Source organism: Lipophrys pholis (assembly GCF_963383615.2).
Source record: "Lipophrys pholis genome assembly, chromosome: 9".
NCBI lineage: Eukaryota > Metazoa > Chordata > Actinopteri > Blenniiformes > Blenniidae > Lipophrys > Lipophrys pholis.
Window position 1 is genome coordinate 27,784,852 of NC_137639.1, and position 25,165 is coordinate 27,810,016.

General features: G+C 42.8%; 1 protein-coding gene across 2 annotated transcripts; it reads right to left on the reverse strand.

Annotated features, from left to right (window-relative positions):
- Positions 1-462: 462 nt before the first annotated feature.
- On the reverse strand, positions 463-22,073 carry lingo4b (leucine rich repeat and Ig domain containing 4b). 2 transcript variants are annotated; one of them, XM_080472095.1, is made up of 3 exons: positions 21,735-22,073; positions 3,625-3,741; positions 463-3,543 (listed from the first exon to the last, which is right to left on the reverse strand). In XM_080472095.1, the coding sequence occupies exon 3, from the start codon at positions 3,529-3,531 to the stop codon at positions 1,717-1,719; it is 1,815 nt and encodes a 604-aa protein (XP_080328221.1). In that variant the 5' UTR covers positions 3,532-3,543; positions 3,625-3,741; positions 21,735-22,073; the 3' UTR covers positions 463-1,716. The 2 variants fall into 2 exon arrangements, with proteins under 2 accessions (XP_080328221.1, XP_080328222.1); XM_080472096.1 differs by lacking the exon at positions 21,735-22,073 and adding an exon at positions 5,928-6,165.
- Positions 22,074-25,165: the final 3,092 nt, after the last annotated feature.

Genomic DNA, 25,165 nt, shown 5'->3' on the forward strand with positions numbered 1-25,165 from the left:
AGGGAGACAGTTAATGCCAGTAAATGTCTGAGGAGATTCACTGAAGATCAGCTGGGTTGCGCTCGGCTTTGAGGGAAAACAGACGGGCACAACTGCGCTCCTCTGCACACACAGTCCTTCACACTGACAGAAAGAAGGAGTTCAAATGTTGAACTTGTGTGGCTCGCTGCCAGCGGTTGCTCTGAAGCCTCACAAAAGGGCAACAAGGCCACTTTTTTGTCTCAATTTGAAAACACACAGTCCTCACAATGGACTAGCAGCTTTGGGATTAAAGTGCTTTGGTTACGCAAGGAAACATCTCATACTCTTGCCAATTTTCCAACAATAGAATCATTTCAGTTGAAGATCCACAGAGAGATTGAGTTGGAAAATGATTAGATTTGCCTTGGGTTTCATCCCAGATGAATTTGATACCAGTCCAGAATAATCTACATGAAATAATACATTGTTTACGCACAAGGTAGGTTTGAACGTAGGCATTTTAATGACGTAAAATGAAAAAAAAAAAAAAAAAAAAAAAAAGATAATTTACAGGTTGAGGAATAACAAATGCCAGTGTTGTGTGTGTGTGTGTGTGCATGTGAGTTTGTGTGTGTGTGTGCGTGTGTCATCATTTACATCCTCTTTTCATAACATAATAAATCATTTCTTTGTGCGTAATGCATCTACACAGTTAAGTTTACACATACCAAGAGTGCCGCGTCGGAGTGACACTAATCCCTAGAGCTAGATAAAATGATAGAATAAATAGAGCACGACGCCCTTGACCTAAATATTTACAATATAACAAAGATCAGGTGAGCATTCTCTCTGTCGATGGTGAGAATGTTACTGAGGCACATATTTGTCAGTGTTTTGTGTGGCTAATGAAATAAAAAATAGTGGTTTCTTGAATATACATATGTAAAAAAAAACAAGCAAGAAACTGTAACCTTCATCGGATGGTAAACTTGAAATGTAGCAAAAAGACAGGTAAAAGCTTGTTTTAAGAAGTGGGGAACGTTACATTCCTATATACATTATTGTTCATTATCAGTCTTTTTACCCTGCTACATGGTTTAGTATAAGTAATACCATCAATAGAAAAAACATATTTCCACAGCAGTTACCTTGGAAACATTCTACAATGCTCTAAAATGTCCAAAATGTACCCCAAAGTTGTTTTGGCTTATCTATTCCAATGTTTATTGCATGTCAAGTCTTACAACCACTGCCGTCTTTGACCTGTTAAGCTTAAATACAAACTCAAGAATTAAGATGGGCGAACGTTAACCTTGCTTGTATTGGCAAGTGAAGACAAAAGTGAGCACGTTAGTGACACGTGGACGAAGAAACAAGCACCAGGTATGTTCTGAAAATGTGTCAAACTGCCTTGAAGTGCTGCAACACAAATCTGCTATGTAATTACATGCTACATATAAAAATGACCCTGTTAGGTAAGTGTCTGCCTATTTAAAGTTGAGAAACGTCGGACATGAATGCACAGCGATCATGAGACGGCTCTGCCTACAATCTGTTAACATCGTGAGATATTCATTATTTAGACAGCACGGCCTGCTGAGACGTAACTTTTGGCTCTAAAATTAGAAGATGGCCGGCACAAGCGCGACAAACCGGCTCTGATTTGCCTCGTGAAGTGTCCGTTAAATCCTCCGGTGTCTCGAGTCCACAGTGCAGAGGTCGACACTCGAGACCCCGTTCACCTCTTCATAATCTTTAAATGAGTTTCATGGTAAATCTGCCGCCATCACCCCCGTCCCCTCCCCCTCCGCCCATGGAAGACCTCGGAACAAAGTCAATAGTTGCGGTGTGCTTGATCTGACCTTTGCTCTGGCTCCAGAAAAACATGAAGACAAAACAGATGGCCACCGAGCTGAGGAACGACAGGAAGCCCATCGTTGTGGCGATGATGAGAGTCTTTGCGTCAAATGGGTACGGCTTGGCCATCTGAGCTGAGGAGTTGGCGGACTGGGTGTTCGAAGGCTCTGCCCAGCCTTCGTCCGTGAAGAGCGGGATGGTTCGGTTACGTGGGAGCCCCTTTACGTACAAGCCCACAGTCAGGGTGTCGTTGCCCGCTGCGTTTCCCGCCATGCACTGGTAGGCGCCGCTGTCCTGAACTTGGGCGAAACGCACCTCGAGAGTGCCGTTCTGCAAAACTCTGATTCTGCCGGTCTGAGCAATGACGTTCTTATGGGATGATATCCAGGTGATGGATGGTAGTGGATCCCCGTCGGCCTTGCAGGAAAAGACCACCGTGGTGCCCTCTTCCACTCTGGCCTCCTGTGGCCGGCGGTCCATGATGCGAGCAGGGCGGCAGGTGAACAGCCTCGGGAGCTCCTTCTCCGAGAAGTCTCTGAATTCCCGCTGTTTCACCATGTCGGGAGAGGAGCACATAGGCTGACGTCCGTCGAAGTTCAAGCGCAGTCTGCGACGGACGACCCAGAGGAGCCGGCAGTCACATGCAAGGGGATTCCCGTCCAACCGCAACACCTGAAGGTTCCCCACAGAGTGAAACGCGCTCTCCTCTAAAGTCGTAAGCTGATTGGAGGTCACATTAAGCATTCGGAAGTAGGCCAGTCCCCGAAAGGCTCCCGGTTCTATCCGGAGCAGGGACCCACCAGCGAGGTGCAGCTCCTGCAGTCTCAGGAGATCCCCGAGGAGGTTGCCTTGGATCACAGTGATGGGGTTGTAGGACAGGTCCAGGTAGCGCAGATACACCAGGTGACGGAGTGCCGAGTAAGGAACCACGCTGAGGTTGCAGCTGCTGATCACAAGCGAGGTCAGATTCAAACCGATCAGGCTGTTGCCGGCCATGGTGTCCAGCGCCGGCCAGTTTGCGATGACGAGGCTGCGCAGACGGTGAAGCCGTCGGAAAGCGTTGTTGGGCAGAGCAGATATGGTGAGGCGGAGCATACGCAGACGCGAGAGACTCTGCAGCTGAGACAATGCCTCGGTGGGAATGGAGGTCAGGTTGCTGCGGTCTAAATTCAGCTCCTGGAGATTCTGCAGACCAAAAAAAGCCCGCTGGGAGATGAAGACCAGATCATTCTCCCCAGCTTCCAGTGTTTGCAGGCTCGCCAATTCTTTAAAGGTGTAGTCCAGGAAAACCAAGATCTCATTCTGGCTCAGATCCAGAAAGCGCAGACTAGACAGGCCGGTAAACACCCCGACCGGAAGGATCTTGAGACGATTATTCTTAATCCGAAGCGTCCTGAGACTCTGGAGGCCCTGGAAAGCCTCCACCTCAATCATAGAGATGGCATTATCACTGAGGTCCAACTCTTGAAGTTGTGAGAGGCCGGAGAATTGGCGCCGCCCTACGGTCTTAATCTTATTGTAGGATAAATCCAAACGCTTGGCATCACCGGAAAAGCCCTCTGGCACCGAGTTCAAATGCTTGCCGGAGCAGATCACTTCTTTGGCCTCAGATCGGCACACACAGCGCGGAGGACAGCCTCCCGCAGACACACCCAGTCCAAAGTGGAGCAGGACGCTCCACGCCCCCCATCGGACCACCGACTCCACGAACATCTTGCCCCCTGCCTGGAAAGACACAAACACAATTAGACATTGTGCATGTGCAGTTTTTTCAAAGTACAGATTTCACGAGCTCACGGCTCGTACCGTTTCAGTGTCGGAGACCAGATTCTCATAACCAGAAGCAATCAAGTTGGAATTAAACTTGATATTAGTCCTCTGTAGAGATGTGTTTTTGTCAATGACATGCCCTTTCAGAGTGTCCTGAAACAGGAGAAAGAAAGAAAAAAAAGTTTTAGCAAGATGGAAAAAGATTAAACAATGACTGGAGATGCAGAGTTAAATAATTTAACATCCAAACACAGACATTTCCTTTTGGTTTTCAAGCTCTCGTCACATTGTGTTATTACATTTGAAGTTGTTTTTTTAAAATTTCAGATTTTAGAATTAAAAGCAGTGAAACTACCCATCTCATGAGGTGATTCGTCAAATGAAAATGGGGACAAGCCAGATGGATTAAAAAGCATCATAAATCCAATTTTCTGAGCAAGTAGTCCTGCTTCAGGTGTTAAATGATTCATTTTGCAGCTGCTGGGTACAAGTGACTGGGCTACAGATATGGACTCCAAATGAGGAGTAGACAAAACATTAGCCGCTCTGTCTTTATGAGAGGTATTAAAATGATTTAGACTGAAACATCTTTACAATGAATGGCTGCCATTTCTAATTTAGAGACAATATTTGTCAGATTTGTTGCAAGTGCAATTCTCTAATTTTGAAGTGCGAGACCGGACTTCCTGATTCTTACTTGACTGTTGACTTTCACACATTCAGCCGATGTTGCACGTATATTTTAGGTTTTATTATATGTCTACTAGGCCGTACAGGTGTAGCTGTTAGCTCTCGCAGCAGTGAAGTCCTTGGTTGGAGTCTGGGCTTGTTAGTGACTCTGAACCGCTCCGAGGTGCTTTTGCAGTGATTGTTTGACTCTCTGTGTTTACAGGGTATAAAATGCTCACTCATAGTTAGCCTGGATTGGATCCAGCATACTGAGAGCCTAAGAAATTGAATTGAATGGAATTTTTCCCATGCTGCCTTCTAGAACTGTCCGTATTTTAGATTATTTCATCACGTTTACTGTTTGCTCATTATTATGAACAGCAAGAAAGAAATTACCGTTGAGAAAAAACATATTTCCTTACTGCACATATGACAATAAATCACTTTAATTTATAATTCATGCATGAATATTAATGAGAGCGGAAACATGAAAAAGTGCAGTTTTTCAGTTGGGAAATGTCCCAAAGAATTGAACTGATTAAAACTTAATCTGATTCTTTTATCCTAAAACTTGAAAAGAGAAATGACACCTTATACATTTAAACCAGAGGTGTCAAACTCATGATTTCACCTTCAGTGGGTCGGATCGGTAAACTAGAGCCATAATAATCTTTAAATTCAAATACTAAAGTTTTTTCTTTGTTGTGGCGCAGAGTAAAGTTGATGAAAATGTATTTTCACAACAGTTACGATGAAAAATGATGACAATCTCAACATAAACATAATTTTAATTATACTTTCCGGTGCAAAATACAGTGAATTTAATCTATTGCAGTATGGGTATTTTTAAAAACTCCCACTGACAGCGTGGCTTTGAGGCTCCTGCTAGTTTACCAGCTTCGATATCTATGCTCAGGTCTCAGTGTTGTGTCGGAAAAAAGTCTTCAGAAATGTGTTTGTCTGTTGTTGTTTTTTTTAAATCTATGTTTTCTTTGAAATTTAAAATCTTAAAGTTTGCACATGTGAAAAAAAGCACAATCATTGTGGCCATCTCATCTCCGAGTGCTGATGAGGATCGATGAGATAAAAAGTCTCCCGGGTTAATCACCTGGACAATGGCTCCCGAACAGGAATAAAAACCCAACAAATGCAGGAAAACACTGAAAGTAGTTTTGTTCTGTAAATATAGAAATATATCTACTTGTTGGCTATATATAGCTACTGCTTTCATAATAGTTAATACTTTTCAATAGAAATATCCAGCATATGCAGCATGCAAAATCAGTCACAGTAAAAGTTAGAAATTAACTCAAATAAATTACCAGCTATATTTCACATTGCTGCTTTAATTCTGAAATAATCCAAAGATTTGAACTTCATCCCATAATTAGCTACTGGATGGATGTTTTAAACATGAAAATAGGCACAAATCTAAAATGAGACATCTTTACATTGATTAAAACATGCATTTTAAACTATTTAGAAATCTCACAGGGGAAAAACTTAAAGAAATGTTAGAAAACAGCGTCCAAAAGCAGCAGTGATATATTACAGTTACATCACCACGCCACTGTCTGCCCTTGCCAGTTTGATTCAATCAAAAGTGTTTGTAAATAATAAGTAACGCATTCCACTACCGTCACAATTTGTGCAAAACAAAGGAAACTAACCTAAAAGAAACAATTCCCAGCGTGACCCCTCGTCCGGCGGCAGCACCAACAAACAGCCACACCAAAAACAAAACGATAAAGAGTCCAAATCCCTCCAGAAGTCAGTCTGAGTCCGACCTGCTGCAGCAGCAGCTTCTCGCTCTGCCTGCAGTTTTCAGACGCTGTGGACTCGCCCTCGATGCAGCCAACAGTCCCAGAGCCGAGCAGCCTTTGTCTCATCGCTGCTCTTCATGCGAGTGGCTCTTATACTGAGAGCGCTGACTCACAACCCAACACTGCCGCTCTTCATCTCTCTGTACTTGTCTCAGACCGATATATCACCGCACAGACACCCAGCATTTTTATTAAATGTTGGACTTCGGCCAGTTACATTTGGTGGGGGGAGGTAGCTTTTATTGACCAACATTTACAAAAATTAGAAGGTGAAACTTTGACTCATGCTTCATTTTAGATTTTTTTCTGTGTTTACATTACTTAATGTCATACTTTTGGCAGCAATGCGATTACGTTTTGTTCATTTTCAGTTTCTTGTACATAAATATTGGAAGAGCTGCAAAGCTGTTGACTTGTCTCTGTCCTGGTGATGAGCCAACTGCTCTGTTTTCAAGTGAAAATGCAAAACTTCCGTTGGGTTTTGGGCGTCCGTTTACACGACAACGGCGCTCGGAGCAACTGAAAATGCAACGCTCCAACTCTGTCTCCATTAAAAAACGGCGCAAATTGCAACTTTTGAAAAATGCTCCCACTCTGTGCATGTGTGTGTGGTTTCATTACAAGAACAACCAAGATCACCGACTCGCGGCCTAACATGTTTTACATCGTTTTGCGATTCTGCCACAAGTTAATTTACCTGCACAACTGTGCATTTTAGAATAAAATAGCGCCATAAAGTCTTCAGATCGATTTAGTTTTTTTTTAATCTCTTTCACATGTCATGATGATGTCACTGGAGAAAAATGTAAACAAATAGCCTGCAAACAACAAATGCTGGCCGTTGAAATCCCCTGTAAGCCTCCTTTCTTCAGCCAGTGGGTGTGGCTGTGGCTGACATGTGTCTCCCACATGCGACGCTAAGCTGTGAGAGATGGAGACCGGCAGGTGTGTGATATCTCAGGCTGAGCCTCTTTGCAGCCAATGAAAGATGAGGATCGCCCCTCCGATGCATCTCCGCGCACGTCGTAAAAAGTCCCGTTCCGACCAAGGGTCACGACCCCGGAGTCGCTCTCCGGCGCTGACCCGACCCATCAAACGAGAAAGTCGGGGGAATAAATGCATTTGTAATTTCGCTGTGTATTTGTCACCTTGCATGAAGCGGACTCACATTACAGTGTTAATGACACTAAGTATTTTCTATTACGCGGAGCCACTTGTTGTGTCTATTAATGATGCAGCAGCGAGTTAGAGCAGGCGGGCACTTAAAGAGTTGTGATTGATGTTTGACACACACAAAGAGCCGAACACACATCGAACTTCGTCGGGAAAACCATGCAGCTCTGCTTTAAAGTTCATTTAAAGACAAATATGTCATTCCTTAATACTCTCTCTGTTTATTTTAGTATGATTTTGTAGTTTTCAACCTTATTCTTTCCATTATGAGCAAAGAACTGTGGACTGGGATTTTGGAAATTACTGAAAAATATTTTGACAAACTTTTGATTAAAAAATAAACTGGTTATGCGTCGGTGTGTGATTTATTATCTAAAGATTTCTTCGAAAATATGTGAAGCGTCAGATTGTGCATGAATCTTAAAATGTTACACAAACCATATGCTTGACATATTTTACAAAAACTTGAGATTAACACACAAATACATGGTTTAAATATTTCATTTTAGAATGTTTCTATAAACATTGACATGCACAGAGCAATTTTCTTTTTTACTGCCCTTCACCAGACATCATGAAAGTATATTCCCGCTATATATTATGAAATGTTCTTTGGAAGCTTTTAGCTTTTAGCAGAAATTAAACTCTACCTCCTGCTTTGTTCCTGTCGCTTCAGTTTGATCCAGTTTCGTAATGCTGCCGTTTGATCAGTGGTAGCAGTCATCCCTTCTCGTTGTTTATTGGATTTTCTTTCATGGGACAAAGTTGGTTGAGATACTTTGGAACTCGACGGTGCTGCTCTTTGACGTTCCTGCACAAACCTCCCTGCAGGAGTCTCAAAATATCTGCTCTTCTAAAGTCAGGCGGGTCAACTTGTTGAAAACAATAGTGAAGCCGGTTGTGGCTTGTCGTACATGTGTTTGAGATAACTTGACTTGTTCGACTCGCCCGCTCCGCTCTGTCATCAGGCGAAACTCATCAAGCCTCTTGGCCTCCTCCATCGATCGGTGGCCAGTTGCCACTCCGTGTTAAAATGAGGACTTTCTTCACTGAGTGACGGCGGCTGCAGGTTTAGTCATGGCTTGGCTCCTAAAGAGCTTTGTGCCTCCCCGGTGGTTATGATTATCACGGGCTGCTGGTGAAATTAAAAAGCAATCATGACTTGAATTAATTGGGCATCCAGTCAACAGTGTTTGTTTTTCAGTGTTTTCCCCGACTTGTCAGGTCAGGAACTCCACTGAACATTTCTGCTGTTCATCATATTCACTAAACTTGCTAACATGAGCGCTTCTGCCCAGATTCCTCGTCAACAGCGTGCCGCAGTGAACCGCGACTCGAATCATTAGCTGGCTGTAACACCTCCCGAAGCACGGGAGAGGCAAAGACTCTCAATTAAATCTTCCTCTCGCCTGCATTCGAGCTTCATTAGCTGTAAGAAGGAAGCGTCTCTTCTCTCCCTCGGCTCTTTTAACTTTCACCTTTTTATGCCGTTCCTCAACGCTCAGCTTGTTATTCAGAGCAAAAGTGTGACAGACAGCGTGCAATTACTGAAATGAAAGATTTTTGGTGAAAGTTCGTCTGCAACAGGTCCGTGAATCGGCAGCGCGACCTTTCACGGGGCGAAGTTTGTTTCATTTCTGAGTTTGGACGCCCGGAGCGCGACTCCCGGGGTGAACGCAGCCCGTCAGACGGAGATCTGCTCAATCTACGCCCGGGCTGGGTTTTCCTGACACTTGTCAAAAAGTCTATTTTTAGCCCGTCACAGTGAGAAAGACAAGAGCCTGGCTCAAATCCCCAATTAAAGCGGCTGGAACAGAACAACAGTGCCGGGATCATGGAGCGTGAGCTTGTGTTTTTGCACTCTGTGTGAAATGCTTTAAGTGTGTGTGTGTGTGTGTGTGACTGCAGTGGTGGTGGTGGAGCTGCGTCGCTCTTTTTTGAAGGGGGCTGGGGGGGTGGGGGGGGATTCTGGCACCTGCTACAGTGTAGCAGCCCCTGAGACCTCCAGCATGCAAGCAGCAAATATTAAAAGGACTTGCTGTGGCAGAACAGCTGTCGGGGGTGTAGCAGGGAAACAAAAGTGTCCCGGTCGTTCTCCTTTTGGGGTTTTTAAGGCGAAGAGCTTGCAAACAAGAGACATGTCCGCTTTGCTAGATAAACATAATGACTTGAAAGTGAAACACTAAAAACTTCATCCACCACCAGAGAATATGTAGTAATAAAGGCACCGGCAGTTCCTTTAGCACACAGCAAGTCACATCACAAGCTCATACAATACCAGATTTTGTTCAAACCAACAAAACAAAGGAGTGAAAGTTAAAAAAAATTATGTTCAACGAGTCAACGAACAATAATTAAGCCTAATTTGAAAAAGAAATCTGCACAAGGTGCTTTGATATTTGGTTGTATTTAGGAATTTCTTACAAAGTAGCCATCATCAAGAATACTTCCATCCATCCATCCATTCATCCATCCATCCATCCATCCATGCAAACCCAGCTGTCTCGTCTTGTGGCGTCTGTTTGTGTGCCTGTTCGCCTCCCTGCGTGTTTCCAGTTGCCTCTCCTGTGTGTTTCTAATTACCCTCATGTGATTCACCTGTGTCTCCTTCTTTACCCTGGGTTAAAACAACTCCCTTCCATGTGTGTCTGTTGCGAGAGCATGTCGCTTTCGCACACATCCGGCTGCTCTTCGGCTTCGTTCACACTGTAGGTCTTGATGCTCAATTGCGATCTTTTAGGAGGGATACGATTTTATTTGCGTGATCGTTCACATCACATTTTAAAGGCGACTTCTATCAGACTGCCGTGTGAACGAGATCAGACCCGACGGTTTCAGGCCCCAGAGCGCAAAAGATGGCGTGAAGCCGTGCCGAGCACTCTGTTCAGCGAATATGGATGGCAGGCCGGGCAGCATCAGGGTTGCCAGATTTGACTCAACGTTTTCAGCACAAGCAATGAAAAACTCACACACCTCAATAAAAACCAGCCCAAATCTCAGCCTGTGTAGAAATCACCTTAAAACCGTAAAACTGTTATATGTGTAATAAAGAACACGCCATAAACACACAAATGCACAAAATAAACAAAGTTAGGAGGTAAGAGAATTTTGTGGGATACCCATCATATCTGGCAACACGTCAGTGGGTCTAGATCCATTTTCAAGTGGTTGTTAAATACGAGCCGACAGAATCTTGACAGAATGACGAGGGATAGAAGAAGGAGAATGAGGAAAAAAAGAGCACAGCTTTTAACAGCTTTAACATTTTGGCGGAGCCGCTTCCTCCTGCGCTTATCCGTGACGTCAGTCACACGTCGATGACGAAGCGGTTGCATGTAGAAAAATATTGAAATTGGTACCACATAACATGGAGGCCTGGGTCTGGTGTGAAAACATCGGAATAGGAACTTTCACACGGCCAGAAAACAGGTCGGATATGAGTCACTGTGAAGAAAAAAATCTGAATTGGGTCTCATCTCCCTGCAGTGTGAACCTGACCTTTGTGTCCGTCCCCTGTGTTCTGTGACTCTCTTGGATTTTCCGCTTGTTTTTCGACCCGCCTCTGCCTAACCTCTTTAGGATCCTCAGCTTCGACTCTGCGTTCAACAATAAACTCTTTTGAACTGTACGAGTGACTCTGCGTGCTTTCATGAAATTCATGTTGAATTCTCCTTCAGAAAACATTTTATGCAAAAAAAAACATTTGAGAAATGTAAATACGCACGGCTGCTGCAGGATCAAACGTCACTGATGTTGCTCTTAGATCACACTGGATTCTTACTAAATAATGTTATGTTCTATTATTTATTTAGAGAGAGCTGAGGTTCGCTCACGTACGTAAGGAGAGATGAGGTAAACTGCGCTTACGATGGAGAAGATATATGGATGCAGTGATGAAGGACATGCAGGCTTTTGGTGTGAGGTAGAACGGTACAGGATAAAGAGGGCATTGAGAGATGATCCCTAAGAAGCAACCGCCAACAAGAAACGGCTAAAAGAAGAAAAAAAAATGACGATCAATAATGAAAACGAGGGAGAACTACACTACTTCCGAAATAGAAATTCTACTGAGAGACAACAGGAACTGCAAGCAAAATCTGCTTTGGAGCGGAGGTGTCAAACATAAAGACCGTGGGCCAAAACAGGCCCGCAAGAGAGATGATGAGTGAAAGCGTGATATAATAAGATCCAGCGTGCCAAGCCGAGACCATCATTATGTTTTTAAATTGGCAAATTCCAGCTTCTAAGTAGGGCAGGTGAAAATTGGACGCGTGTCGTCACGTAATTAGTTCTGTGGCGGTGGAATGTAACGTTCCCATAATTCATGTCTAACGCGACATAATCTTTTTTCGTCTCTCATGGATGACATTTTTGCAAAACTGCGGAGGTTAAGCAAAACATTTCTTAATTTGACCACTTTCTAAAAAGGAAAATGACATGAGAAAAGAAATGAGAAAAATTACAATCCCAGATCTGTGTGTGTGTGTGTGTGTGTGTGTGTGTGTGTGTGTGTGTGTGTGTGTGTGTGTGTGTGTGTGTGTGTGTGTGTGTGTGTGTGTGTGTGTGTGTGTGTGTGTGTGTGTCGCACATCAGAAATTGGCATGTGGAAGAGAGATAAACAGAAGTGTGCATCAGTGTGGCTGCGAGCTCGTGCCTGAGACAAATGGGATTATATTAATAGTTTCCCTCTGTGCCCACACATTAAAATAGATTCATTTCATCTGGCTGCTCTGGTTTGTTCCAGTTCTTACTTCGCACATTTTGACAAACCTGATGACATGCGATGTATAAGAACAGTGGCGACAGGCAGAGGATGGTTTGGTTTTCAATGGTGTGTGGATTTTCTCTGCAGACGCTTCCCCTTTTATGTGACCAGGTGAAAAATTCATTGCGTTGTTGTGTAAATGGGGCCTGAATGCAACCCGACTTGAGTGTTTTAAGAAAATTTGGTTATTTTATAGGGACAGAAATAACTTCAATTACAAAATGTATTACATGTTTGCAAAAAAGCTTTAAAAATATACAATTATATTAATACTTAATTATAATTTACACCATGAACTCGACTTTACTATAAAAGTTTCATCTTGGGTGGGCCGAACCGGTAAAATAGTGCCATAATAAATAAGCTTTACGTTTTTAACTTCTTTTACTTTGTTGAGGCACCAAGTACAAGTTTTGAAAAAGTATATGATTTTGCAGAACTTTTCACAATTACCACTGAAGCCATGTTTTCTGATAGGTAAAATAAAAAGTTGAATGTTTGCTATAAGAAATGCTTTAAATGGAGAGAAAAGTGGGAAAAAAAAATACTTAGTTCAACTGTGTAATTTGCAGTAAATTAATCACATCATAGAATTTCTTTGTGGTAGCAATGGATTGTTTTTTTTTCATTCTTATACCATTGGAAAGCCTGTTTATATAGTTCCAAATGTTCTACCTTGTGCGTGTGTGTGTGTGTGTGTTTCAGATGTAGAGACCTGTAAAGCCGTCTAATGCACAACAACAACAAAAAAGAGCAGAAACGATTAAATTCCTATGTAAAATGCACAGATTATAAAAGGAAAAACCAGACATTAAGAGAGAGAGACACGTTAAGTGTGCAGCCTGTTTTGAGTATTTACAGCCGTGTGATGTGTGTTGGAAGTGGGTCACAGCCTCACATCCAGTGGCATCAGGTCCTGATGCAGTCTGCGTGTTGGGAGAAGCACTCCGATGTAATTCCTCATTCTGACAAGGGGGAGGGAGTTAAGACGTCATGCAAAGTGCACCGTCTGCAATATTAATAATAGCACAAATAAATGAGGGACGGGAATTAGTCTCAGTGCAGCGCCTATGTGATGTGACAAATTAGGTCGTCTCAGCCGAGAGGAGTGATGCGCTGGAGACGCCGACGTGCATCGGAGAGACGAGCAGAGTGTCGAGCGTTAAAAGGTCTGACTGATCGGGGAGAGACGGCCCTGAACCTCAGACGGGTCAATGATAACACACCGTAAAAACGCCAACTAATTCGGGGATACTGACTCAGCTGGAAGGGACTCTTATGAAAGTGGACCGGGTGATTAATCTGATATTTACGGCCCATTCAGGCGACAATGATTTCAGATGAAAAAGGGAAAACTTTTGTTGTGTTTTGGGTCCGTTGACATGACAACTGCGCTTCAAAAAGCAACTTTTTGAAAACGGGTCCCAAGGTGGAATTCTTTGACGACACGTGGGCTCTGTCGCCATGGAAACTGGTGAAAAGGGCAAAACGCTTGGGACTCACTTCATATTCTAATGGGACTTGGTAGTTTTATTTTGACAGTCACAGTAATAACAATCCAAAGTGGTCGTCTGTCAATACGAATGTCCATGTACTCCCATTGTTAATGTTTATAGTGTATTGTTCTCTGTGTCTTTTGTTTTTTTTAAGCGAATCTTAAGACCCATTTTTATTCCTTGGCTTCTAACCCAGTCAGAGACTCTGCTCCAGTTTTATTTGTTGCCAAAGGAAAAGGACGGGAAAGGAGGAAGAGGATTTAACTGGAGTTAAATGTGACACATATGGAGAATTATAGGTGAATGACTATTAAGAAGTTCCAGCCTGGCAAAAGTGCTTGAGTAAATACCTGTAGCTTTAACAAACCTACCCATAGCAGTCTCTCTCTCTCTCTCTCGCTCTCTCGCTCTCTCGCTCTATATATATATATATATATATATATATATATATATATGTATTCAAAAGGCTTTTATAATACCGTTATCACATCACCAATGCTACAAATAATGTGCGATTGTTTTAACTTAATAAAGCTTAGTTTAATTAACTTATAACTAAATAACTAATCATACTTATTCCACTTGGGGAAATTCATTTTTTAGTTTTAACCTTTTATTACGATTATTATTTTTTAGAAAATCCTTTGGAATGACTGTAGCCAATAATGTAATAATATATAAGACAAATATTTAGCAGATTTTTTAATTACAGTTATATTATTTTGTATATTATTTAGTTAAAATAGTCGAAACTCCCACTTTTTCAAACAACTGTTTCCAAATCACTGCCAGGTTTTTTTTGTTTTTTTTTGTTTTGTTTTTTTCCCAGAAAAGCAATCATCTCCATAATCTGCAGCCCACTATTGTGCAGGTGGAGCTTTTCCTCTTTGGCACACTTACGGGCACTGCATGCTAATCTGACAGAAAAACTCCACAATCCCACCTGGTTTCTAACTGCATGGGCCAGAAAAAAACCCACATTTATAAATCAAAAAGAAAGGAAGTCGGTGAGCCATGTAGAGTCGTCAGAGAGCTAATGTGGCACATGTGTGGGCGGGGTTCGGATCAAGGCTATACCATATATATATATGTAGTTTGTGCTCTCGTCAGTCAGCTTTACCAGATGCAACGTCAAGATGTTATATAAGCATGCAATGTTTGCAAAAGTAACTTCAGGAGTTAAGATGTCGAAGGCCATAAGTTTTAGCCCTTGGTGGAGGAGTTTTCACCTTGAGGGTGGCGCGAGGACGTCTGCAGCCACTCAGGAGAGCGGAGGACGTTTCCTGCTGTCTTCAATAATATAAGAGTCTGTCACGAGTTACAAGTCCTAAATCACTGCACAGTGTGTGAAGCAGCAAGTGTCCTCTGAGGGTCGACTGAGGTGAAACACGGTCACAGTTTATCTCTCTTCCAATGGAAAATAAGATCCCGCAACGCCACCGATTTAGGCCTCGTTTCCAAGCAATGTTTCGACTAGCATCGTTTTAACGTTTTTGTTTCAGAAAAGTTTCACATTTACATGGCAACATTTTGAAAATGATGTCCGTTTACATGAAAATGGCAAAAACAGTGTAATTTCATGTTGGGCCACTAGTGAGTGCTGTTGTTTGTTTGTGAGTAATGAAACCGCACACACACACACACACACACACACACACACACACACACACACACACACACACACACACACACACACACACACACACACACACACACACACACACACACACACACGCAGAAAACAATACACTATACCCTTTAACAATGGGAGAACACACACATAGTGGACAGACGATCAAGTTGGATTGTTATTACGGCGACTGTCAAAATAAAACTACCAAGTCCCAGGAGAATATGGACTGGGAGTCATAACAATCAGGAGGAAAACATTGTTCTTATTGTCCATAGACTCACACATTTGCAGAAGAACTATTTACTACGACTGTGATGTGCATTAGTAGGCGTTTTCGCCACTGACAAAAAGACGAAGCCCGTGTTTTCAAAAAGTTGCATTTTTTCCCCCCATTTCCACAGAGACGGCGCACTGTCGAAAAGTTCTACCTGGGAAGTTGTTTCTAAAAAGTAGTAATTTACAGTGGATATGAGCATAATTGTCACGTAAACGGACCCCAACACACAACCAAAGTTTTCTGTTTTCACTTAAAAACATTCTCGTGTAAACCAGACCTCAGTTATTTGTGATTGTCTTTCTCTCTTTATTATATCCATATCTTGAATGTTTAAAAGTGTGATAGTACATTTATGGCTCTTTAAAGTTCACTTGAATCTATTTTCAGCAGTTAAACATTACGAATAAATACAATAACAGACGCAAGGAAAGTTTTGCGTTTTCACTTGAAAGCGTTGTCGTGTAAACACGGCCTGGTATATTCAATATTCCATTCAATATATTTTAAAAAAGTTAGGTGACTATGTTAAATGTAAAAGATTTGCAATTCTCATACACCCATTTTATTTCCCATAGATTAACAACATGTCAGATTCAACCTGAGACATTTTAACATTTCATGAAAAAAAGGCTCTTTTATTCATTTGAGATCAATAAAGTTTCCGAATATGGCAACTAAAGGCTAGAAAAGTAGAACGAGAAGAGAATTTCACGGCTAATTATGTTAGTTTTCAACAGATGACATAGAATTGATATTTCAAAATTTCTAAGAAAACATTTTAAAGCAAAACTTCACCAATCTGCATTTCAACAATAAGAAACAATTGATCCCAGCTATCCAAAATAACACACGAAAAAAAATAGAAATACTGTTTTACATTAGATTGATAGACTGTCCCTGTTCAGAGCGCTGTGAGAGTCTGTCTTCATCTCTTTCTTCTTTGCATACTGAAAAGGCTCCTGCCTCAATGACCTTGGTTAAATGGCGGCGGAGAATGGACTCAAGCAGATGGAATTATGAGTGGATACATAATGGCTGCTTTCACATCTGATATTCAAAGCATCCGCCTGTATGGAAGCTCTCTGCTGAATGGGACTGGACGTTCCCCACAAGAGCAATCTGTCTGGAAGGAAGACGAGAAGAAGAAAAAACGCTTGAGAAATACTAATATCTCTAACTTATTCGAGTTCCCAAAGCCTGCCCTGAAAGGTGGGGCTGAAGAACCTGAGGCAGAGCGCCTCCCCGACTCTCTTCCATCGCAGGAAGAGAGTCGGGGGGAGAGTCAGTTGGTTTGTAGAAATGAGGCCACGGTCGCACACGGCTTGTCCTCGAAATTCTTGTACACAAAGAAGAAACGGTTCAAAACCTGAGACCGACTGTATATCGGTCTCGAATATTTACATTGGAAGAAAGAAAATAAAGCAACTCAGGAGTCTTGGGGCTTGTTTTGATCCGGACCACAGTTCTCTTCTGGGAAAAAAGTTTGTTTGGTCGACGTGGTGAAGTCTTCTTCCAGTGGACGGAGTGAGAGGACGATTTGTAATACGCAATGTATTCTGGGTAGTAAGCAAACAAAAGTAATCTCGCGAGCAGACGTGGCGTAGTGAGGAAGAAGTAGTGAGGAAGGCACTCATATATATCAGATATATCAGATATGATATCTGGTCTGAAGACTATAGATCGTGGTTGTTTGCGGCTGCCCATTAGCCATGAGCTAATTAGCCTAGCCACCGCGGGCTAAAGCGGCGGGACTTCCGCTTTCGGTTTGAACCAATCAATGAGCCGTGTTTCTTCTCCCGGAATATTGCAATGTGACAGGCCCCTAAGGACAGAACGCTTCGTTTTAGCAAAGCTTTGCATTTAAACCACACATTCAATTTCCTTTATCGTAATAAAATCTTAACTTTCTCATGCGATTCTTAATGGGAAACAAGTGCAGGTAGAACATGTAACCTCCAGACAGATGGTCCATGTAGAGCTAATCACAACACCACTGTGTGATTCTGTTAAGCTTTCTGAGCTGTTTTTTTATTTATTTATTTTTTATTGTCATTGTAAACGTAGTTATGTTTGACCTCTTCATCGTGTTTGAGGCGTTTCACTAACGCTGCTTCCGACGGTCCTGCCAAAGAGAGCGCCGCTGGAAATCGATCGTTGGCTCTAAATGCAGTGATAAAGAAAGGAGACATCACGCGCATCCTCTCCGACTGACGGGTAATCTATAGGTAAGAGTGAATGAAAACCAGAGTGTGATGACACGTGTATCATCCCATTCGCCCTCGCAGTCTCTCGGCGCCACACAGGAATGAAACCGCTTGAGGAAGAAACTCGGCTCCCTCCTGCAGGTGGGAGGTGACCAGAGTGGCTCAACCTGAAGCCTCCTCGCTTCAGAAAAGACTTCTCAAGCTCTTTTTTGTGGCTCAAAAATGAGTTAATGGCTCGCGGGTGAATAAGCAAACAGAATGAAACTGGAAAGGACGCATCTCGCTGAAGGAAACATGAAAAAGAAAGCATGAAGCGTGAAAGACAGCGTCTGATATGAAGACACAAGGTTCGGCGAGCCCTGGGCCAGCGGCATTCAGCTCTTTATTCCTCCAGAGGCAGCCAACATCTCATCTCACGACTTCAGCTTCAAAAAGGACATCAAATGACTGCATGGCCCAAATATTGCTTGCGTGCACGTCGGGTTCACGAGTGCTGTGGCGTACGGCAGATCCTGCCCCGGATAGAGAGAAAAAATTTTTTTATGTGAAATCCCTTCAAAAGCAGGTTTCGCTGAGGCCAGAGAAGAAAAAAAAAACAATACAAAGAGAGAGACAAACTACTGAACATGGCACAACTCTCATGTGAAAACTGAAAGATTTATCTTTTTCAATAAAGAGGGGAAGCGCTGAGCATAGCTTTGATATTAATCTCATGACTGTGACGAGTGAAACGGTGGCGGGCGGAGGAGCGGACGTGAGGAAGCGTTGTTCGGATGCACCTTCTCCCACACGGACACTCTTTTGGATTCGTCAGGTTTTAAGGTCCTGCAGCAGGAGAGTCACCGTCACCCGGTGTTCTCTCTGATTCCTGCAGGACCGTCGTTTCCTTTACAGACTGTGCTGCATGTGTGCAGCTTTCTGCAGGAAAGAAACAGAGGAATTCTGAACATCGAGGAGTATTTTTATATCTGTACGGCCTCTGATCGCTTAACTGTAGAGTCGGAGGATCCGTTTACACGACAATGTTTCAAGGGATTTTTGCGGTTTCGCGTTTACATGACAACATTCTGACAGCGACGTCCATTTCTACGAAAATGGCTGAAACACTGAAAATGATGTAGTCAACTATAAAACTACCAAGACCCAGGAGAATATGAACTGGGAGTCATGTCACGACGGAGGAAACATTGTTCTGATTATTCAGCTACTGAGCATGTGCAGAAGAACTAGTTACTACTGTCGTGGTTTCCGGAAAGTGCCATTTTCACCTGTTTCCATGGAGACGGGGCCCAAGTGTTTCCACCTTGGGAAGCCGTTTTCAAAAAGTGGCTTTTTCAGCGCGTGCAGATGAACTATTTACTCTGGCCGTGGTGAACAGGACCAGGAACAGCGTTTCAGAACAGTTGCGTATTCAGTGACTCTGAGCACCGTTGTCATGTAAACAGACGGACAAAAGTTTTTTAAAACATTGTCGTGTAAACAGGGCCTAAGTTGTTTGTGATTCTCTCTCTGTCTGTGTATTATGTCTGGAAATGGAATGTTTAAAAGTACTATCATGCCTTAGCGGGTCTTTCAGTTTTACTTATACCTGTTTTCAGCAATTAACAAGAAACCTGGTTTAATTATTGGATTTTTAGAAAATTCAGATAAAAGAAAGGATAGTTCATTAGGATAATTTAATACAGTCAATCCCAGGAAAAAAGGAGAATTGACTGCAGGAATACACCTTCAGTCATTTCTCCTTCACGCCCAAGGTGGAATCAATTCTAATTCTTCCGACTCTTCTAAGAGTTAGAAAAGAAAGATCAATGGCACATCTTTGTCTTTCCAGTGTGATTAAATCTGTAAAAGGGCGCAATTTAAAATTTTAATTAGGTAAATTTGTCAGGGTTCATGTTTGTTGCAGTGTTTTTTTTGAGTCTCTGGTTTCAGGCTTCTTGGCTGTGATTGCCTGCACCTGGTGCCCTTTAGTAAACCAGCGACTTGTCTTTCGTCCTCTGGTTGTCAGTTCATTTTCTTCTGCGTTTGTGTGTTTTTTGACTTTGAGTCTTTGCCCTCCTGTGTTGCAGCTTCACCGTGCCGTCGCAGACTTCGCTCACCTGTCTGGAAGATTTTTGGTTTTTGGACTTTTTGCTTTGTCTTTGGGGAAATAACGGCGGCGGCGTCAGGCATCTTTGAGTCCATCTCTCGCAGCCCTCACATGACAAAACTGGAACAAATGCATATTTGGAAGCACTGTCTTTATCTGTTTTTTTTTTTACTTTTCACACATAAGACTCATTATATGAAGTCTGCCAGCAGGGCTGTTTCAGTTGCAGAAAGAATTGACTTGTATTAGTTGTTGAGTTTTGAAAAAATTAACAAAAAATTGCCTGAAGAAGCTGAAGTCCTTTTTGGGTTCAAAGGCCAGCGCTTGTTCCTGTGCATGTGTGGGTTTTCTCCTGAGTCGGATGAAGTGATCTATGATGTATGAATGGAAAAAAACTGAATGATATCAGTTCCATCAACATGTTCAGTTGCTAAAATGAAAGAAAACTTTCCCGTTTGTTTTCACGTCAGACACAAACAGCAGCTTCAAACTCTGTATTTTAAATTCCCTGACCTCCTCTTTATACGTGTGCTTTTGCTCCGTTTCCACGACGTCACCTGACCTTGTCCTTTCCCCTCCTTTGTAATCACTGCAGCCACAGGAGGTGACAACAATTGCTGTTACGGGTCATGTTAAGCTGCTTAAACAAATCAGACCCGTGCCATTGTTTCCCGGAGCGGTCAGGCCGGACTGACAAACCGGCATATTAGCACATACTCTGTATAATCAACATGCACGCCTCCAGTCCACAAGCTGGCCGGGGCCACGTCATGTATACCTCCTCGCCTGAGGCAGAAATCAATCGAGGTCTGAGGCGGCTGCCCAATATACCAGTCCAGATAAATCATCCTCCAACAGGGAGACTGACACACTTCCCGTGCATAAAACACCCTCTGATTAAATTGCCCATTTGGCAGAATCCCAAGCGTCAAATCCTTGGTTTTTCCCTTGATGGTGATCTGCTCCTTCTGAGCCGCGACCGGTGTGATGTGTGTGTGATGTGTGTGTGTCCTCATTAGGATGGGAGGAGAGGACGGAGAGTTTTGTGCTGCTGGTCTGAGTTCATCCTCACTGAAACGCTGACGCCAGCTGGAATGAGGCTGCAGGTGAGGCGAAGGTGCCACGTCCAACAGGGCCAGTGTGTGGTGACAAACGGGTTTGATGTCAAAGTTCCTCCTCATGTGATCCGCACACGCACACGCGCACGCACACGCACACGCGCACGCACACGCACACACGCACACACACACACACACCCACACACCCACACACACCAGCAGCAGCAGCAGCGTCCCAGGGGGAAATGAGGCTGCAGTTTGTGCTGTCAGTAATCCTGCAGTTAAAACACTGTCTGCTGTGGCCCTTTTTAGGTTTATGGAACAAACTATCCAGAGGATTAATGTTCCCCCAGAGAGTGTAACTCCACAAAAACAACAACAACAACCCAAGGACACATGCACACCAGCTACAAAGCAACTCGGCTGAATATCAAAACAACCTAATGGCGATGACACAGTTTTGGAGGTTTCAGTCAAATATGGTTTCAAGAAAATGAATAAAAAAAAAAAAAAAGAAGAAAGACATATGAGGCTTAACAGTATGGAGCAATGTTTCCACTCAGGATTTTCCCCAAATAAGATGAAAAGCATTAAAAAAAAAAGTTAATTGTGTGAGTGTTTGAAGCTTATGTTGAAGACAATGCTAAAAAAAAGGAAAAATAAATATTACTTAAAGATTGTACACCCAAAACAAGCTCCAGATATTAATTAAATACATTAAAATAATATCAGAAATGTGTTCTCATTCTCCACTGAGCTAAATTTAGCTGCATATTTAAAAATCTAACATGTTCAAAGTGAGAAAAGTACAAAAGGTTGAAAAAAAAAAACCCGTTCATCTTAAATAGATGCTCTAATATTACAATTCACAGTATCACAGAAAGCTGGTTTTGAGCTCTACAGCACGTCATTCTGCTGAAAAAGTAGTTTTAAAAAGCAATATAATGAATGAAACTCACCAGCTGAGGCTTTTCAGAGATGAACTCGTTGCATTAAAGTCTTCACCGCTTCAACGCGCACCAGCATTCTCCAAGAGAAAGACATGCTCGTCTCTGTTCAGGACACTTTCTCCCCTCTCCCCCTCCACATTCAGACAGACTTTTACAACATCTGTCACTCCGCAGTTTGCTGCGCCCTCCTTCTTCGTTAATTTCCTTGTTCCGGAACACCTCGGGGGAGTTTCGGGATAATTGCGCTTCTGAAATAATTTAGGTCGACTCGCTCCGTGTCCGTCTTGTTGTGTGTGATGGTGGTGTAGCTGAGGAGAAGCTGCTGCTGCTGCTGCTGCTGCTGATGATGATGATGGTGATGATGATGGTGATGCTGCTGCGCTCTGACCGCGTGCCACTGCTGCGTCCTGCGCTCAGCGCGCTCTGCGCCCCGCGCGCATCCACAGCCCTGCACTCAGCTGGAGCGAAAGTCCTCAGATTGAAAGCTGGATCTGCACCATGTGTCGGGTCCTAATACCCTAAATCCCCAAGTAACGGGGAGTGTAACGGGTCCGTCACTGCTGACATGCATTGATTTATGCTTTTTGCCGTCAGTACAGGGGTACAGAGGCTACCCCATGGGGCGCCCCAGGCCAGATTTTATATGCCCTCCCACCCATTGGTGATTTATACACACTTACAAAAGAAATGAAGCAGCAATGTTTTTGCACATTGTCTTTCATTCATAAAATAACACACCATACAATTTACATTACAAATAAATACAAGAAAATCTGAAATACAATATGAATACCCTTACCACAAAATAAAAAGGCTGTTACTAACTGAATGAACAATGTTAACAGAAAGAAATTATAAATGCAACAATCAACATCAAACAATTTAAATAACCACCTAGTTTCTACACAATAACTCTATACATTTGCAGTACACTGCAATATCAGTACAAAAACTAATCAAAATAACTATATTCAGAGCTATAAACATTGACATATTTTTTTTATTTTAATGTTATTGGTATTGAATTGTTGATGGCCAAAGATTTGCCCATGCTGATCTTAAACGTCTCAAAAGTCCATCTGAAGAGGGAAGTGGAGGTATAGCTATTCCATTACAATTGTGATTCATAGAAGTTGTTATATTCATTGTAGTAATAATAATAGGGAATTTATAATCAATTTTAATTTTGGTCATTGTGAACTTTTACATTTTAAGAGTTTATAGTAACAACTAGAACATTTCAGATAAGATTGTGTGTGTGCCTGCTGAACTGTATCCCCTCCATTCCGTGTTTTTCACGAACATTCCATCTGCCTTGACAGGACAGCTTTTTTGCAGTTTTATTGTGATTATTGCGTAAATTGTTTGCCGAATTGTAAACAACAGTCATGGCATAGTCATACTATTCCCAAATTGTTTTGCACCTTTTGATACGCTTTTTGTGTTGGTGCTCACCACAGTGCAGGACTAGTTATGCATCTGGTGGGAGAAAATGTTTGTTTGTTGTTGTTTTCAAATGGCACCGAGGTTAATAAGCTTTGCACCTTGGCTCAGCATGTAATGCAGACGCCATGCTACGTGCTACATACGGGGCTCACACACCAGTGATGCTACATGCTAAACATGATTAAACTATGATCCAGTCATTAACAGCGAGCTCGGTCCCTCGGTCTCCAGTCGATAGTGAACACATTGCGCAGTGCGTAGAGAGACGTTACCCACTGCACTACATGTACTGTAGAATGTGAGGCTGTATAGGCTCTGCAGAAGTGGTTCGCAGCAACATTGCGCTTTTTACATGTGGCGTATGGATGTGGCACTGAAAGACCAGGTATCCTATCGGTACACGCTATTGGAAAGTAGCTAAAGGTTAGAACTCGAACTCGTCCTTTAAAAAAGTGTTATCTGTGTATTCGTAGTTGAAAGGTTGGTTTTGTTCCTCTGTGCTTTCTGTTCTTGTCGGGTAGAAAAAGGAAGGAAACATCACAAACAGTGTCACCAAAAGCATCAAAAATGGAAGAAATACCAAGTTGCCTTGAAGTATTCTCCATTATTCTGTCACATTTTTAAAAATGTTTTCCAACTCGTTTTTATGGCATGAAAGTTAACTCATAAAAAAAACATTCTTCTTTCTCTGTGAGGACCCAAAAAATTAAAAAAGAATAATAATAGCGGCAGCTGCATTCCCAACAGGTTGATGCACATAAAAGCACCTTTCTATCATGCGAGTATGTGCGAGAACTCATCCCCACTGCTGTAGAAGTGCAAATAATAATAATATGGGTGGCAAAATCCCCAAGCTGTCAGCTCTGAGGGGATTTGTGCTCCACAGAGTGAATGCTGGCATGTCTCCAGGACAGTACATTACTATCACAGCTTGGAGGAAGGTGGGGCGGGGGGGGGGGGGGGGGGCGGGGGGGGGGATAGGCATGGGGCAGTCAAATCTCTGGATTGAACAGCTGGATACTATAAAGATGAGTCTGTTGCTCTGTAGTAGAGGCGAGGAAACCCCCCCCTCATTCATCCCCACCCACGCTCACAAAGGTAAACGTAGTAGCCAGAAATCAGAAATTCAAATATGCAAAAAGGTTCAGTTTGATAACAGCCATGAGATTATCTGTCGTTGCGTCGCACTTTCATCTCACTCGTCATGTGAGAGATTTGTCTTTGAAACAAGAGCGATCACAGTTATGTAAACGTCTTGCCTGTGCTTGGACATATTGCCAGGGCCAGTTTCAACGATTTCAAGTGAAAAACTTCAGTTGCATTTCGGCCATTCATTTACATGAGAGTGTTGCTTGGAGCCACTGAAAACAGCTTTTTAGAAACGGCACCCAAGGTGGAACCGTTTGAAAATGCTCGGGCTCCGTGTCCGTGGAAACGGAGGCAGACGCAACTTTTTGAAACGCTGCTACTGGGCATGTGCACCAGTAATTTGTTCTTCTGCACATGCTCAGTAGATGCACAATAAGAACAATGTTTACAATGAGTGTCATGACTTCCAGTCCATATTCTCCTGGGACTTGATAGTTTGATTTTGACAGTCACTGTAACAACAATCCAGCTTAGTCGTCTGTCCACCAGAATGTCCGTGTTCTCCCATTGTTAAAGTTTAGAGCGGATTTTTCTCTGCCGCATGTGTGTGTGTGGTTTCATTACAAAAACAATCATCAACACCCTCTAGTGGCTCTACATGAAAACTACACCATTGCAGTGTGAAAATGAAACTTTTTTTGAAACTTTTTTACTCGTAACTCAGTGTGCAGGTGTCGTTCTGTGTGACAGCGCTGGAAAGTCGAAGTTGTCCAGCTCAAAGTGACTCCTCCTCGTCTCTCGTCTCGGTGGACTGACCTTTTCCTCGCCCGGTCCAAACAACAGTGGAACTTCTCACGGCACGACTTAAAGTTCACCTGCTTTACATGGAGCTCACATTGCAAAAC

Coding starts and splice junctions, on each gene's coding strand:
- lingo4b (XM_080472095.1), bottom strand. CDS start 3,531: ATGTTCGTGGAGTCGGTGGTCCGATGGGGGGCGTGGAGCGTCCTGCTC.